Source organism: Glycine soja, chromosome 5 (genome assembly GCF_004193775.1).
Source record: "Glycine soja cultivar W05 chromosome 5, ASM419377v2, whole genome shotgun sequence".
NCBI lineage: Eukaryota > Viridiplantae > Streptophyta > Magnoliopsida > Fabales > Fabaceae > Glycine > Glycine soja.
The window spans coordinates 1,313,308-1,330,681 of NC_041006.1; the positions used below are offsets into that span (position 1 = coordinate 1,313,308).

The following is a 17,374-nucleotide window of genomic DNA, read 5'->3' on the forward strand; positions in this document are numbered from 1 at the left end:
AACGATAGAACTGTACCACATAAGATAACGTTCCCACGCATATAATGTGAACCAGTGTTACTGTGTACAATTTCCATTTTGTACGGCCCGATTATTGTATTACGATGTTGCTGATGTGATCCTTTTGTAGATTAAGTTGCTGAAAATACTTGCGTTACTGGGAAGTGGCGACAAGCAAGCTAGGGGACACATGTGCACTGTGCTTGGTTATATAATTAGGATGGCAGAGTGGAAGTAGCAAATCTAAGGGGAGGGACAAGCTTAAGAGGTAGAGGATGACAGAGTGGGAAGCCATGGAAAAGGAAAACGAAGAGATGGAAAGGAAAAGGAGAGAGGAAGAGTTTATTCATGAGAGGGAATGGGAGGAGAGAATGAATTGCAAGAGGCTGTAATGGAAGTAGAGGATTCAATTTGTATATACATATAAGAGCTAGCTTATACATATAAGAGCGAGTTAAATACTAGTAAATCATGCAGTAAAAAAAATACTAGTAAATCATATGAGAAGCTATAAATTAAAGTAACTCAATTTGTATTTAGTCGAGTCATGATTCATATTATGAGATAATCATCATTCTTAGAGGATAAGTGATCGACTTAATTGTATGCTTATTATATCTTGTTTTTGTTTTATCATTGTATTAGTTTAAATCTGAGCATAAAAGAATCATACATGAAAAAGTAAATCAAAAGTTTATTCCACTCATTTTCTAGTTCCAATTTATTTGTTTGGAGACAAACGAAACTTTAAATTTAGAATGCTAATATGTTCTTAAATTATCTAATTTTCTATTATTTTTAGAATTTTTTTAATAACTTTAAATTTTTAACTATTTTGTATGTGATCAAGATCATTGTCACACAGCAAACTACTAAATACCTCACTGATGTAAAGCATTTTCTTAATATTATGTTAATTAGTAAATCTCTTAACTATCATATTAAAATAACCATTAATAAATTTCTTAATTACGTATACATAATACAAAATATAAAACATGTTGTGTCCAAGGAATTTCAGAACCAAAAGAAGCAGAAACTTGGGTCCTTTTGCAAGCTTTAAACTGGGCATAGAGTTTATATGTAGACAGGGTCGTCTTCGAGTTAGACTGCAAAGTGGTAGTGGAGGCTATATTTGCAAATTCTAAAGAAAACTCAGAGTTTAGTTCTCTTTTATTTAAATGTAAAATTGTCATCAATTTTTTTTTAATTCTATGGTGAGTTTTGTAAAGAAGTAAACCAACCGAATTGCATATTCCTTAGTTAGGACATCAAGGTTTGATACTAACCGTCAATTGTTTGAGTGAATATCATTTTTTATCTATGCAGTTAAAATGAAATGAAATTAGTATTTTTATCTATAAAAAATACAAATATAAAAGGAGGAAGAGCAGTACCATTATATGAGCAATATAAGGAAAGCAGCCGCTGGTTAAAGATGGCAGAAAAATGTCACCAATCTTCAAATGTGTACCGAAGTAATGTTACCACAAGATACTCTATACAATCAAAATAAATGTATACAAAGCTAATTGCACTTTTTTATGTATTTATGGCAGGCGAATATATAAGAAATTTAAAAGTTAAATAAAAAAGATCATGATCCCAAATTTTCAGGGACCATTTTAATTAAAATAAATTTTTCTTAATCAAAATTAACTCAGTCAGCTTCGAGAGATGTTTGAGGTGTTGATCTTTCCTTTCATCTTCTTCTCCTTGACCTCCTTAATCTGTAGATAATTGCAGTCGGATCAGGACAAATCCGATATTTTACCTTTGGTGGAGGGCGTTCAGGAACTCTGCAATGCAAGGTTAAACACTTTTAATTGGGTCATTGTGCTTCTCAGTCCAATTCTCAATTGCTCCATTTTTTAAAACCCAATAAAATTTATAAAGAAAGTCCATTAGATAAAAAAACAAAAAAAAAACTAATTTTTTTTATATAACCAAAGCAAAAAACACTAAATGTACATTGATCAATTCAAAACACATTATCTCATACTCCATTTTCAACATACTTTTTCATATTAGGTAAAATTAATATGAATTTCACTAAATATGTAAGTCTCATTCACAAACTAATGGGAGCTGCATAAATTTCAATAAAAAAAAAGTGTATTAGAAAAGAGAAAAATAGGTGTTAGTTTGCATTAATTAAAAAACTATACAGATTGTCAAAATAAAATTTAAATTCTGATTGGAGAACAGCAAACACAACATCTAAGTTTTGTCAAAAGAATTAGAAAACTTATTGCTAACTATTTCAGTTAATATCAAGCTCAGGACTATAGGTCGATTTTAAAACTCGATACTGATTAGTTCATAATTGCGTTTTCACTTTTCTCATGATAAATGCATATCTATTTAAGAAGACATCATTAATTCGGTAAAATTTATTGATGGTTAATTGACAATATCATTTATTCAAATGTGACATTTGGACACTAGCCACTAGGCCAGTCTCAAATCTCAATACTGTCTAAAACCCTAACATTCCTCAAATGTATATTTATACTTAAATAGCATAAAGAAGGGATAGTGAGCAGGTAAATTCTAAGTAAAATATACCCCCTGTTTTTGGGTGGTGGACACAGAATTTATCTAACATGTTGACAAATAGTAATGGTCAGTAAGATAGATTTTGAAGAAACTTACTGTAATCTAGATATGTCGATCTGTGAAAAGTCCATGTTGGCTGAACTTCCTTGGACTCCTACCATTGGACTCAGTGGGGACGCAGGAGGCTGATTGATGGCAAGGACTCTACAGTTAAAGTAGTTAGCTATGTTGCTATGGACCATAGCCAAGCTGTGAAATATGAGCAAAAACAGTGCTTAATTTGAGTAGTGAGATTTAGCAATCAATGTACTGTACAAAGTTAGACAGGAAACAAGTAAAATTCAAAGCACAAAAAATTGAATGCATTAGTTTGATTATGACACAAACTAGTACGAATGAATGGATGCTTCAAATGTCGTTGAATGGTTAATTATCTTACCCCAAATGTATCTATCTTTGCCCTATTCGGATAGCATTATTCCTGTTTCAGTGGTACTTACTACTTACTGAAAAATAGTAATTTTGTGTTTTCAAAATATTAAATTAACTAATAATATGTTTTAGGAGGATGCTAACTACTATAGGGGATAAATAAATATTGCATGGTTAGACAAAAATAATTTGTGAACACTAGTTCAACTTGGGTGCTGCTAATATGGGCAAGGCCAATTCAAAAGTGGAGCCCAAAAGCCTTTGGCATTTTTTTATCACCATTAAGAAGGCACGTGCAAGTGCCAAGGTTTTCAGTGACCAATTTCTGAAGCTCACTGGCAACAGCACTCTCATTTTCATGTTGAGCAGAATCCAGATTAGATAAATCAACCCAGGTCCTATAAATCCCATGTCGTAGAGTGATTCTAGGAAGAACTAAAAATGAATAGTAATAGTAATTTTCAGAACCAGTATCCTTTTCCGTGTGTGATAGAGTGAAATCCCCAATACCTTTGATCACAACCTTTGTCTTTGCCCCAAACAAAACCAAGTGGACCTTGAATTTAATCAACATCCAAACACTAAACTGGCTATGATGACAGATAAGTCCAACTTGAATGAGAAGTACTACCCATTTTTATTTAGATAGGGTCACCAGATATCATCAATATCATTGATTGCTTTATACTAATAACAATTCCTTCCAATTAATATACCTGATGAAATTGTGTTGAAAACTGAAAAAACTTGGCAAAGGACTTACCTGTAAAGAAAACTCTGATCATGAAGCCCAACCACTAGCATTGAAGCTCCAATCTGCCGCACCATAGCCACAATTTTCATTCCTTCTTTGTTCTCTTCCGTGACAACAATCTCAACCTTTGTCTGTAACACTAACACAATCCTAAGATTATAACACATAGTACCCATTAATTCGAACAAGCAAAAATATGTGAAAATAAATGAAAGACAAATGGTAGTAGTAATAATGAGAAATAAGAAATCAACCGAGAGAAAAAAAAACAAAGAGGGTTAGTTACATTGGAGAAGTTGTTGCAAATGTCTTGGAAGGAAAGTGCTAACTGGAAGCCCCTGAGGCGAAGAACACGAGCTTTGTTTTTGCTTTTGGATCTTGTTAAAGGGTAGACATGGAGCAGTGTGATTATGTCACCATAGCGAATGATGTTGTGAAGTGCCCATTGCAGTGCAGTTCTCGCAGCATCCACGTCTTCCACCACCACAGCAATGTTTCTCACATCCATTCTCTCTTTTCTCTCTCTCTTCTCTGCCCTTTATTTATATCATCATCAACTCTGAGATAAGAGATGGTTTCTGTTCTGAGTACAGTTGTAGCCTTCAAATTTATTAGCCCACAACTCCACAAGGCAAAAGCACGCGTTGGTTTGTCTGTGCTACCTTAAGCTTCTACCATATTAAATGGGAAAAAGAAAAAAAAAGAAAGAAAAAAAGTAGTTGCCGTATTAATTAATGTACTGTCCATTTCACAAGTTGAAGATTTATGTCCATAGAGACAGACAGACACCCAGACGGAAAGAACTTGCTTGATGTTTCTCTGTGTTTTGGTTTTTGGTTTGCTTTGTTTTACCTCTCTAAATTATGGTTTTGACAAGAACTATAATAAGACCAATACTTGTCAATACACTGACTTTGTTGAGGAGAATCTGGGTTTCGATTCCCAAATAATTTCGAGGATTAGTCAGTTTTATAAATGACCTAAAGGATTGAAGTCTGTGAAATGCCTAAGGAACTTAAAAGAGAAATCAAAAGTCCTAATATGGTGATTGAAAAAACTGAGAGTAAGAGATACTAGATTTTTACACAAATTATGATTATGATTTGAAGCAATACAGGCTCAAAACTAACACATGAAAATATGGACCACGTTCACCCACTCCAATTAAAGGCCACGTTCATCTCAATCGAAAGAATTTTTCGACGTACCAAAATAATAACTTTTCTATTTTCAGCTTCAGCATAGAAAAATATTCCATTGTGATATAATAATATATGGTTGGAAGTGGTATTAGGTAGATTTGAATGGTGAATAAATGAATAGTGCTCTTAATTAGTATGTCATATCAAGTATGTGCTCATCACGAAAATATAATAGAAAGGATGATGTATGCGAAATATATAGTTGCTTGGCATATGGCATTGAAAATGCTTTTGTCGTAGTTTGTCGTGTTCGTATAAGTATTCAGCTTCCATGAAGTCACGATTATTAACAATTAATATAGGTGATGCAACGAGAATGTTAATTTATGTGAACATAAATTGCATGCGGATGAAATTAAATCACTTATCCTTTATCTACCAAAACATCACTCACTTTTATGATAATGATATTTTTGCAATAATTAAAAAAGAAAGAATTAGAAAAAGATTAAATTATATTTAAGATAAATAATTATTTTTCATCCCTAAATGTATAGAATACTGATAAATTTATCCTTAAATATGTAAGTAGGTTCTTTCATTAAAGGACAAAAGATATCAGATAAATAGATTTATCCTATTTTTTTTAATTTCTAAGGCTAAAATTTGAACGTTTATTTCTTTGAGAATGAATTTAACCGCACCCTACACGGACAAAAAGAATTACTTATTCTCATGAGAATTACTTATTCTCATGTTTTCCCAACCCTTTCCTCCCCCAACACCGCAACCCCTTGTCCCCCTTCCTAAACCAGATCATCATCCCAAACCCCTAAAAAAAACCTGCAACAAAATGCAAAAATGGTGGGGTAGGGGAGTTGCGCCCACAGTGGTGGGGTGCGCGAATGACATGGCGGTGTGGAGCCTTGAAGGGGAAGGGTGGCACAGCGCAATCTGACCAGATCTCCACTGGGAAGGGTGGCACTATGCAGTGCGATCCTTGATTAGGGGCGACGCGATGCGACAGTGCTTGGAGGAGGATGACAGTGGAACGGTGCTTGGTTCATGGTGTCAGGGGTGTGAGAAGTCGTAGGAAAGGAGAGGGGTCAGCAGATGTAGGGATTTAGATTGGTGGACAAAAGAGACATTTCATCCCATTTAATAGTGCCACTGACACTTCTGACAGTGGGAATAGTAGTTCCCATCCAGAACACCTACTGTATAAAAATAAAGAAAAAAAATCCAAAATTTATATATTTTTCTGGTGTGGGTAGAAAAACAAAGAAACAACAAAAACTATGCCTGTTGGAAGCTCACACCTTAGCATCCGAATCCAACAACAAAGAAAGCACTGTCCAAAATCTGAGCATAAAGCAATCATTCCTCCAATTTAAAACCAAAGAGAAAATTGAAATACTTGCCCTACCACAAGTTTACCAACATACAAAATCAGGAAGGTTGAGCTCTATATTCCCTGATTATGAATTACACGTAGAAACTACAAGATCGCTCAAACCTAGAGTTTCCCTCATGACAAATGTCTGCGAAATAATTCCAAATTTGCGGTAAAAAATCAGAGTATAATTACAAAATAGAAAAATCTCCATTATGAACTAAATGCAATGTTCCCATTTCAAGCATCTAACGTTAGTAATAGCCAACAGCTCTCAGGTCTTTTGGCAGTGTCTGCAGCTCAGCATCACCGCCTTCACCTAAAAATACAATGCGACCTGTGAAGCACAAGAAGTGTGGTATGCATCAAGTCCATCGGTAAAGAATTAAAGATTCTCAAGTAATCTTCTGTCACATGCCGAACATTATTTTAATCATAAGCTACCTTAAATCTTTAGCCTCTGATAATCCATAGAGAAAGTGAGATATATATCATGCCAATCTATGTTAGAAGAGGAAACTGAAGAACTTATAGATATGGAGTGCAGATCAATCATCGCTAAAAAACAATGTTAAAATTACAGGGTGTTTGTACGGAGTAGGGAGCGAGAGAAGGAAGAATAAAGACTTTGAATCATAAGATCTTAGATTTATATAGCGAGTAATGATATTATGTTACAAAATTCTAACCCAATTGTACAAGTACAAGTATACGCCAAAGCCCACTAACACAATAACATTATTAGCCTAATTAATTAAATAAGAAAACAAATCTGAAATTATAATGAAGATGGGAAACAACTCCCATAATTGCTTCCCCAATCAGATGACCGAATGATTTCAAGATGTTATTAGATATATTATGTAGATATGCTAATATATTCCAAATAACTCGCAAGATATTATGAGATTCTAACAACTAATTCTTCTTTTTTATTTTTTTTTTAAAAAGTGCAAGATTAATGAGGGCAAAAAAGCATATCATAGTATATTCACTGTATTGAATTATGAATTTGGGCATAACTTATTGAATATAAAAAGTTCAATTAATATGTTAAGGTAAGACAAGATTGAGTCAAATACAGGGCTTGATTTCTTTGTGAGCTGAGTCAGAGACACATTGCTAACCCTACTTTCCAGCCAAGTGGCAATATCTAAACAATTCCATCTTCCAAGAATAGGTAATAATGACTGGTTATTAGATGAATTTTTGGGCCTCTAGAACATTAAGGATTGCTCCATAAGACATTTAGACAGAACTCACAGAAGGACACTGTACTTTATTTCCAATTCCTTTTCAACTTTTGAGCAAAACTTACGGTATTCTCTTCTCAATATTATGTCTCCAGTACCTAATTGCAGAAATCTCACCTAGTGGGATAAGGCTTTTGATGTTGTTATTATCTAGTAGCAGAACATTGTGAGAGTTGGGGGGAGAGGGAGAGACTGCTGTAACAGGAAAAAAGGAAAAAAATTTGCAAAGCAAGAGGGTGAGAGGATTATGATTTATAAAAGAAGGCACAGGAGGCACTAGTGTTTTAGATGTTATAAAGCCACAACTAACTTAGTAACATGACACTATAGAATAAAATGCTGCTGAGCCTACTGGTGGTAAGAGTCGTGAAGGATAAAAGGCAGAAGAACACATTTGCTTCATGTAAACAAATAATCATAAGAGTAGGCTTCTTGACCTCACCTATCTTCCCACACATTAATTCTTACTAGCAAACTGAATAAAGCTACAAAACCATACTCAAGAACAAATCCATTGTCACAAAGAACAAAAGCAAAGTCATTTAAAACAACAAAGATTGATTGAAGAGTTACCATTTCGTCGAACAGCAATTTCTCGAATTCGGCGGGCAATGCCGGTTATCGGATCGGTGAAGCATTTGGTCTCGAGGTTCCCCTCCACGTACAGCATTGAACTGCAAAAGGCCAGCAGCATCAGTAAGGTGCAATACGACAATTGGTTAATTGAAAAAGCGGCGAGTGAATGAGAGAGTGGGCTGACCCGGGAACAACGTGTTTGGTGACAAGGTCTCCCAATTTCTGAGGATAAACGGAGACACGATGCCACTGAATGGCAGAGCGATTGGCATAGTCCTTAGGGTTCTCGTCGACGCGAGGCCTGCGGTTGTTGTGAATCCCTCCGGTGCCGACGGAGAGAAGAGTGACGGAGGTGCCACTCTTAAGCTTCTTCTGCAAAGGAGCCTGCCCCGCCTTCCCTACCAGAATAGCCTAACACAACACAGCACAATTGAATGGGAAAATGAATCGCTAATTGTGAAATTGAATTTCGAATAGGAATACGATACCCTGTAGATGCCAACGTCGAGGCCATTCTCGAGGGGGCGATCGATGACGAACTTTTCTTCTTCTTGAACGGCGTCGGGTGCGGGTGGGTCGGGTGCTGAGTCGGCCTCGTCCGAGTCGAAAAGGTGATCGGTGGAGAAGTGGCGATATGCATTGGGGGTTCGAAGCAGAGAGCAATAGAGCCTCCTTGAGAGCGTCATCATGGAACTCGACATTTTTGCCTACTGCTGCTGGCTTCTAAAACCCTAGTAACTTACTTGGGGACCAAATCATGTGTATGTGTAGTGTCTACCGGTCAAATAATGGGAAAAGGTTTAAAAATATTTTTGTGTACCTAGAGATATGCATATGCAATGAGTTGATCCACATAATGATCCATAAGCTTCTTACAGGATTAACTTGATCTGTAAGTCTTAAAAATCAACTTGATCCGTAAAAAAAGAAAGAAAACAGGAATAATTTGACCATTTTTAAAAAATGATGGGTGCACCAGCAATGATACTAGGTGTACCTAACAACACTCTCAACTAATTCAACTAATTCATACTTTATGCTTTATTGGACTCTCATTACAATTTTCTAATTCATTGATAATGTCCAAAACTAAATTAAATTAATAAAATAATACTGAATGAACGATGAAACTAAAAGTGTTTGATAAATTATTTTATATGAATCTTGTATAAATCATTTTCAATAAAAAAAATTATTGAATTTTTATCTATTTCTAATTAAGTATTGTTTATTTTAGATGGTGAACCTAACACTCTTTTTAAGTAAATAATACTATCCCTCTATTTTGTTAACGTTATACAGTTAAGGGGTGACAGTGTAAAGTGTAGGGATAAAAAAGAGAGGAAAGTTTGTATAAATCTTACGAAATTTCAAAAGTATCAATATAATTTACTTACTTTTTTAATTAAGTCAGCATTTGCAGTAAAGAAAAATTAACTCAACATTTTATATTATCTTCTCGTCACATTGTAAGTTTCACACGAGCAGAATTAGTTTTTCGAGATTTATATTTTCTAAAATTATTTTTTTATTATGAACATATTATTTTTATATTTGAATTAAATTATTCATAACAATAAATAGAACTCATAACCTGATTTGATCTCCATATTTGCTTACACGTTTTTTTTTTCCTCAACTAATTCTATAAGCAATCTTCCTACATTAACATTATGTTTAGTTGTGAGGAGAGAAATAAAATGGATGAAAATAGAAAATAAATAATTAAATAAAAGAGAAATAGCATAAAAATAAAGTGAGATTTTCAATTTGTTAAGTTTAAAAGAAATAGGTGAAAATAAAATGATAAATTTATTGCAAAATACTAATATACTCTTATCAATATACAAGTATTTTTATCCAATACGAATAAGTTTTATTAGTAAAAAAAGAAGGGTAAAAACATAAATATACACTACATACCTTTACCAATGACAAATTTCAAATGTGGAATCCACCTCTACCCCAATTAAATCCCTCACAAATCAGCTCTACCAAGCCACTGAACAAACTTCCATTGTCGTCCATCGCCTCATAGTCACCATTGACAAATACAACGTTAGTTTCAACTAGTTAATTTCAATATGATGTTGCGCTTGCTTTTATTTCATTAGATTTGTTAGCTGATGTTTCTTGTGTTTCTCCAAAGATGATTGAGGTTCAATTCTCAATTTAGAAATGAAATCACCACTAAAGATATTACTTTACCTTTAAAATTGAATTATCTAGTGAGAGAAAAAATTAATTAAATGTCAAATAAAAATACTAAATATCTCCTAATTATATCAAAAGAAAATTTGTGTGCACAAAGTATCTTTATTCCACTAGTATCAATCATTGTTATTACTAGTATATAATCAATTTAAAAATTAAATTAAATCCTATTTTATTTTAAGTGGTAACAAATCTTATTATTTTAAAAATATCACAATAATAATAGTAATAATTATAATTATACTATTATCTTGAAATTTAAATAAATCAAATGTTATTTTTATATTAATTTTTGGTTCATTAAAAAATATAATAAAGTGTTTTAAATTTATATAATTAAATGACTGAACTGCAGGAGTTAAAATGCTAGTTTTCCAATAAAATATTTCCATGTGAGGAGGTTTCGTGATATTTCCAATAAAATCTTTATACATTATTTTCTGCACATGAAAATGATTAATGGTGTGTAAAAGAAGTAAAAAAAAAAAGGTGGTAAAATAATTATAGAAAAAGTTAAACCAGGCATATTGAAGTTTTAGAAAGAGTAATTAAACCTAAATGACACAATGACTGCGAAGCGAAAAGCTGGAGCAAATGTGTGTATATTATTACTATATTTTCGGGACCTCCTCCGCATATTTGTTTCTCAATATCTAAAGGGAACCACGAAAATTAGTGTACCTAAAATTATGACATGAAATGAAACAAATAAATGGCTGCCATACAACATATTTCTTATCCATGAAAACCTCCTAAGTATCTATTGTTCTTGCTTATTTCGTTTTCTTTTCTAAATCTCATGATCTCCCTATACATGAAACGGAGCAGCCGATGCAGACACTAACATAAACCAATCCCCAAATAGTGCCAAGTACCACAACGCAGAAATGCTGCAAAACCCAAGAGTATTGCGATATTCCGCTCAGCCATTCAATCCTCCAACTCGCACGGCAGCATCATCACTTTCTCCATTCCAATTAATACCCACTTCTCCATCTTTTCCAATCCTCAAACAGCAATGCAGATTCTCACGTAGAGAGCTCACAATCTTTAGCAACTCTTGCTTGCTACTACTCTTGGGTTCTCAGGCAGTGGATGGATCCAGAGCAAGAGCAGAAGAAGACGTTGGTAACACAAGTAACATTGATCAACTAGAAGAGAATCTGGCTTTTGCTGAAGAAGATGCTGCTAACATAAGCAGCAGTGATCAACCAGAAGAGGATTTGACTTTGGCAGAAGATGATGTTGGTAACACAAGGAACAGTGATCAACCAGAAGAGAATCTGACTTTAGCAGAAGATGTTGCTAACACAGGTAGTGATAAACCAGAAGAGAATGTGGCTACCACTCCCAGCTGCACTGAAAGAAAACCTACCAAACAAGCATTCTTAGACGTATCTATTGACGGCGAACCTGTTGGTCGCATTACTATAGGGCTCTATGGAGATGATGTTCCTGCAGGAGTTGACAGGTTTAGTAAGATTGCAAGCGGAGCTGCTGGCATTAGCTACAGAAGAAAGGAGTTTGTCAAAATAATGCCCAATTACGTCCAACATGGCGGCCTGAGATCCTATGGGGTGGATGTTGAACTTGCTTCGAAGACAGGTAGCAACTTGGGAGCTGGTAGACTTGTTGAGGAATGGGAGAGGGAGTATGAGAGATGTCCTGGGACTAAAAACGTGGCTGGAAGTGTAGGGATTATTGTGAGAAACCCATCAAAACCGCCTCCAAAGTTGAAGCTGATTGCAAAACAAGGGAAGCTGGAGATTGATCAAGAAGAAGTAGGAACTGATCCCAATGGGACAGAATTTGTCATAGCTACAAAGGATTCACCAGAACTGGATGCATCCACTCTGGTAATTGGAAGAGTAATAGGAGGGATGGAGGTTGTGCAGAGGATCGGTCTGGTTAAAACTGTACAAGAGAATACAGGATCTCCATACTTTAGGTGAGTAGAACAGACAGTACTTTATGCCATTTTATTTATAGAAATCGTGTATGATTTATTTGAAATTCTGAGATCTTGAGGCACGTTGTCTTTGTTTTCTACCCAATATGTCTGCTGCTATTTACAGTTGAACGTGTACCTTTGATATATTGCTAATTATACTGAAATTACAGGGTGGCAAAGCTAATAGGAGACAAGAGAGCTGTTGTAGCAGAAAGAGGATTCAACCGCCCTTATTCAAAGGTCATTGTTACAAACTGCGGTTTAATGGAGTAACACAAAATCGTATTCACTCCCTTTTCTAGTTGATTTCCTGTGTACGTATTAGAGAACATATATCACATTCATAACAATCTCCATTGTCATTCGACCCTATGTAACGTCTACCATTTGTATTACAAATGAGGAAAAAAATATTACAGCTGGGTTCCAGATGGCAAAGTAATCGTCAATCACAGGTATCAAGGTGCAACAAATTACTTGCTTTTGTTAGGAGCAGGATTGAACCCCATGTATCTTCAGTAAAAAAGCAATTAAACCTTTGATACAACAATTACAAGGTTTTTAAATAGAATAATATGCCGCGAAAAAAGACAGTATACACAACATCTAGCTGGAGGAAGGGGAAGTGTTCTTTGATTAGGGACCCATCATATCCCCTGGGTTCAAGAGGTTATGTATTTTGGCCTGTAATATGAGTGGACTTTAATCTTTTTGTTGGTGGAGACATGAAAAGCTTTCTAATGGAACCTACAGGATCATCCACCTGCACATAAACATGCTATATGTAAGACACTGAACATCCCTTGGTAAATATTCCACAATCAATTAGGCATATGCAGATGTTCACAGACCTTGAAAGGAACAGTTTGATGCAACTACCAGAGTTGGCAAACATATCATGATAAAATTGAGACAATATGAAAGACTATAATTTCAGAATATCAGGCTTTCTGTCTTTTCTATCAATAGTATAATCATTTATTCTCACTTCTGCATGATTATAGAAAAGACTAATTTGAGTGACATGCTAACCTTGGGGTCTTGTTGAATAATTTAATCCCATATATTTAGGGTTTTGGTTTTTGTCCAAGTACCAATCATAGTTTTGTCAATGAACGGATTGCATGTTATAAAAATAAGGCAGGGGCACTCCAAGCACTCCTGCCCATGATGTTATCCAGTATCCACCCATTTTCTATGCTATATAATAACCATCCAATGATTAAATAAGAGTAATAATATCTGCAAGAAATACCTTAACAATGGGCATAGATGATGGAGATCTATTTGGCGAATGTGGCAAATGATTTTTCTGATGATACAGAGCAGATAATGTTTGCTTCCACCCAGGTTCCCCATCATTTATTGATGCAATCCAGGGGCAGAAATGTCTATGCTGCCTGATTGGATCAAATTCCATTGCTTTATCGGACACTGGGGGATTCTTCAACTTCCCTGGAAAGCAAAGGGAAGAAGATTCAAAAACCTTCCATTTCTCTTATAATTTAAGTCATAATGAGAAGTGAACTACACATTGTCATGCTAAAACAGATAATGATACAACTGCCAATCAGAATGTAAGTCATACTCTAATTCACATTCAAACATTCAATGTTAATGATTTATCAATGAACCATAACATAGTGCTTACCTAAACTATAAAGTACATTGTCCCTGCTAATAGGATTCTCTTCTCTGTCTTTGACCCCATAATTTTCAAGACTACCAACTTGGCCATCCAAAGTCTTGTGTGAAACCGAAGGTGCTTCACCTTCTGTAGAGTCTTTCTGTGCAACAATATCTTTAGTTAATGTGCACTTCCAAACAAGTCATAGCAAGACTACTTATGATCAAGCATTTTGTTAGTGTTACTAATTTATGATAACCAAACACAATAATAACTAGGCCGCAATTTTTTTCTCTGATTATTTTATTTATGTCTATCCATTTGACAAATAAAAAATCTCTAACCTGAGAACTACTAGGATATCCTGCTGCTGAACTATTCAATTTATCAGCATCTGTGTGTACAGGCATCTTATCCTTAAGAGCAGATGATTGTCCCGCTAAAACATCTGAATCATGAAGACTAGATTGAGAGCCAGTTTCAAAATTTGATATCTCCCTGATTTCAGATGACACAGGAACAAGTTGTCCAATAAAAGCATTAACAATATTATCAGTTTTCTCCTGTAAATCTGATTGAATACCACCTCTGTCAACAAAAACATGATCCCTAAAATCAGAATCATAAGAAAGGCGAGCCCTTAAATTCTGACCAATAATAGGCAGAGATATTATTGCTTTAAAGTTTTGCTTTGTTGGGGAGGACCCCTGCAATTGTCATATTTAGACTTGAAGAAGTATCCTTTGATGAATTTGCAACATCAGGCATGGTATTATTTACACCCTGCCTATTTTCAAGATCAGCATTTTCACCGTTCACTTCAGCATATCCAACTAATCTGATTGACTCCACGGGTCGCGGAACTGTACAGAATGCCCACAATCCAATAGTGGCTCCACATAGGGAGCAATCTAATACTGCAGAATTGGGATCCATTTGTTCCCCGATAGAATCCTTGGAACTTTCATCTGTTTTCAAATGTTCATTGGTTCCAGCAGAATGGACAACTAGATTAGTTGTATTATTAAGAGACTGATCTGACATATCCTTCCAATCAACTACATAAGGTAGAGGACGTAGTTTCCAACCGCATAAACTTATAAGCTTTTGAGCCTGCAAAAATTAAAAGCACCCTTAATCATTATTTAAAAGAGGAGAACAAAGAAATGCTAATGTATACACCAATATGTCCTGAGGGGTAAAAAGGGAGAGATAATGAAAATCTATTGATATAAGTACATTCATCAAATGCATTTAGCCATTTAGCGAAGAAAAAAAATTGACGATAAACCGTTATTTGTGCTGAAAAGTGAAGAACAAATATTTGGAGAAGACACATACAAACATCAGCCAAGTTTTCACCTTAATCATGGTTATCAAACTCATGAATTGACTTTTAAGAAGTGAAAAATGTGTTAACTCGCACACAATCATTTTTATTTAGACTTGATGAAATTGAGCAAACTCAGTCAGACTTGGTCAAAATTGTGAATTTGAGCACAACTGCACACAAAGCCAAAATGACAGCACTCCATCTCCATTTTTTCATTCTTCTGCAACTAAGCCTCCACAAAAGACCCAGACCTATGACAATTGATGTAGCCTCCAACCAGCCTGACTGATTTGCAAAGTGCAACGAGCCTCGAATGAGTTTGCATCAACCTGAAAGGACTGTATGGCAGTGTATGATCTGCCACTAACAACTCCAATGAATTGCACCAAACAAGTACCAATTTCTTGTGTGCAAGCACAAGGTACCACTTGATAAAAAAAAACCCTGTTGTGTGCAAAAAGTATAGAGTATACTCCATCGTGTGACTTACGTGTTGTGTCTAATCTCCAAAACAGCATGACCCAGTAGTAACAGCTGCAATTTGTGGGTTCTGTTTTAACTCTGAAATTGTTTGTCTGGATTTTGCATGCACTTAAGTATATTGTATAGTATTGTTACTCCACATTTTACAAAATATCGGAAATTGGTGGGTCAAGGTCCTCAACCAACATTACTACAACACCGACTAACAAAACTAGGGAAATGCCCCCAGAAATAGGTTTTCTTTTAATATGAGTTTACAAGTCTATAGACCCTCCATAAGTTTGCATACTCATGAGTTTGGCAACCTTGCTTCTAAGTTCTAATTCATTTGCAAATCAATAGTAGCTCAAGACAGATTCATTTTTGGCAAGCATCAACCAATAAAGTAGCCGCTAAGGCCAAAAAAGACATGAAGAATCTCCTAAGAATGTTATTGAAATGCAATAAGACAGCAAGCAACATAGAAAATTACAATGGACAAATTCTACATGCCAAACAAGAGTCATGTTCATTCAGCAGTAAAAATAATGATCGTAAAACAAGATCAATATAGAGATTCCAGTCACATATCAATAACTGAAGAAAATGTTGCCATACTGATACAGAAAATAAGAATTTTAAACTTACTAGAAAATCAGTTATTACCTGATAATACAATTTCAGTTCCTCCTGACTACTAACATCCCCAATCCCAGAATTTTCAGCAGATCCATTTCCATATTCCAGCATTAAAGATTGTCCAAGAAAGTCTTCCAGAAGTGTGCTTTGGCTTTGCATGTAGTCTATTGCTGAAGGCGAAATACGTGGAAGAGCTGATAGTTGCAAGAGAGCAAAACAGTGTTCTCTGAAATTGTCACTAATACTGGAGGAGTTGCAGGAGGAAATCGTGCCAGTGTTTCATCGCAGGCATTATCAATCCATGGGCAAAGTAATTTATGTCCATTATCCAACTTTAAGCTAAAGACCAATGCTGCCTTCTCCACTGAATAGAAGACATCTAATTAGAAAATTCATATAATTGAATGTTTCTGTGAACAGTATAATCACTGAGAACAACATACCTGTTGCTGATTCCAAGATGCTGGAGTAGAGAAAGAAGACGTGCCCCACATGCTTCACAAGATATGGTGTCAATATCCACATTGATCCAACCTCTACTAGCACAATTTACAGCACTAACTACCTGTATATGTAAGTATCAGAAATCAAATGATATGCCGTGAAATTTGAGGGAAACAGAGTGGGGAAGGTGGCAAAAGGAGGTCGGCAGTAGACCAAAGTTTATTAATTAGACAGCTGAATCATTATTGACGAAGGATAAGTTTTTACTTCAACAGAACTAGTGTCAAGAAGAAAGCTTCTTGCCTCATGGTCGGCAGTAGACCATGAGGCAAGAAGCTTTCTTTACCAAAGGAGATGCTATATTCCTTGCCAGATATTGTCAAAGAAGAATAAGTTTTTACTTCAACAGAACTAGTGTCATTCTAAAATAAAATAAAATAAAATAGCAAAAGCCAAATAGAATTTAGTTTTTCACCCTTCAGCAATAGCTTATGTATAAATAAAAGGATTAACAAATCGTATAAGGCATCACGTGTTCTTGCTTCATTACCACAAAGTGTTCCTTATCAAAAATCCCCGGATAGTTTGTTAATGG

General features: G+C 35.0%; 3 protein-coding genes and 1 pseudogene across 3 annotated transcripts; 1 reads left to right on the forward strand and 3 right to left on the reverse strand.

Annotated features, from left to right (window-relative positions):
- Window positions 1-1,413: 1,413 nt before the first annotated feature.
- Window positions 1,414-5,317, reverse strand: LOC114411743. The gene is made up of 4 exons (XM_028375424.1): window positions 4,032-5,317; window positions 3,755-3,876; window positions 2,656-2,808; window positions 1,414-1,799 (listed from the first exon to the last, which is right to left on the reverse strand). Exons 1-4 carry the CDS (start codon window positions 4,251-4,253, stop codon window positions 1,703-1,705), a joined length of 594 nt encoding a protein of 197 aa, XP_028231225.1. The 5' UTR covers window positions 4,254-5,317; the 3' UTR covers window positions 1,414-1,702.
- Window positions 5,318-6,239: 922 nt separating this feature from the next.
- Window positions 6,240-8,894, reverse strand: LOC114411742 (single-stranded DNA-binding protein, mitochondrial). Its single transcript, XM_028375423.1, has 4 exons — window positions 8,598-8,894; window positions 8,294-8,520; window positions 8,107-8,207; window positions 6,240-6,617 (listed from the first exon to the last, which is right to left on the reverse strand). The coding sequence occupies exons 1-4, from the start codon at window positions 8,808-8,810 to the stop codon at window positions 6,535-6,537; spliced, it is 624 nt and encodes a 207-aa protein (XP_028231224.1). The 5' UTR covers window positions 8,811-8,894; the 3' UTR covers window positions 6,240-6,534.
- Window positions 8,895-11,039: 2,145 nt separating this feature from the next.
- Window positions 11,040-12,703, forward strand: LOC114411744 (peptidyl-prolyl cis-trans isomerase CYP26-2, chloroplastic-like). Its single transcript, XM_028375425.1, has 2 exons — window positions 11,040-12,271; window positions 12,445-12,703. Exons 1-2 carry the CDS (start codon window positions 11,211-11,213, stop codon window positions 12,545-12,547), a joined length of 1,164 nt encoding a protein of 387 aa, XP_028231226.1. The 5' UTR covers window positions 11,040-11,210; the 3' UTR covers window positions 12,548-12,703.
- Window positions 12,637-16,860, reverse strand: LOC114413771 (annotated as a pseudogene).
- Between the last annotated feature and the right edge of the window lie 514 nt (window positions 16,861-17,374).

Excerpts from the sequence above, each read along its gene's own strand:
- LOC114411744 (XM_028375425.1), top strand. The coding sequence starts at position 11,211 with ATGCTGCAAAACCCAAGAGTATTGCGATATTCCGCTCAGCCATTCAAT. Across the intron at positions 12,272-12,444 it reads ACAGGATCTCCATACTTTAG|GGTGGCAAAGCTAATAGGAG; the intron begins GTGAGTAGAACA and ends CTGAAATTACAG.
- LOC114411743 (XM_028375424.1), bottom strand. The coding sequence starts at position 4,253 with ATGGATGTGAGAAACATTGCTGTGGTGGTGGAAGACGTGGATGCTGCG. Across the intron at positions 3,877-4,031 it reads TTTGCAACAACTTCTCCAAT|ACAAAGGTTGAGATTGTTGT; the intron begins GTAACTAACCCT and ends TTAGTGTTACAG. Across the intron at positions 2,809-3,754 it reads GATCAGAGTTTTCTTTACAG|CTTGGCTATGGTCCATAGCA; the intron begins GTAAGTCCTTTG and ends CATATTTCACAG.
- LOC114411742 (XM_028375423.1), bottom strand. The coding sequence starts at position 8,810 with ATGTCGAGTTCCATGATGACGCTCTCAAGGAGGCTCTATTGCTCTCTG. Across the intron at positions 8,521-8,597 it reads TCGACGTTGGCATCTACAGG|GCTATTCTGGTAGGGAAGGC; the intron begins GTATCGTATTCC and ends GTGTTGTGTTAG. Across the intron at positions 8,208-8,293 it reads ACCAAACACGTTGTTCCCGG|TTCAATGCTGTACGTGGAGG; the intron begins GTCAGCCCACTC and ends GGCCTTTTGCAG.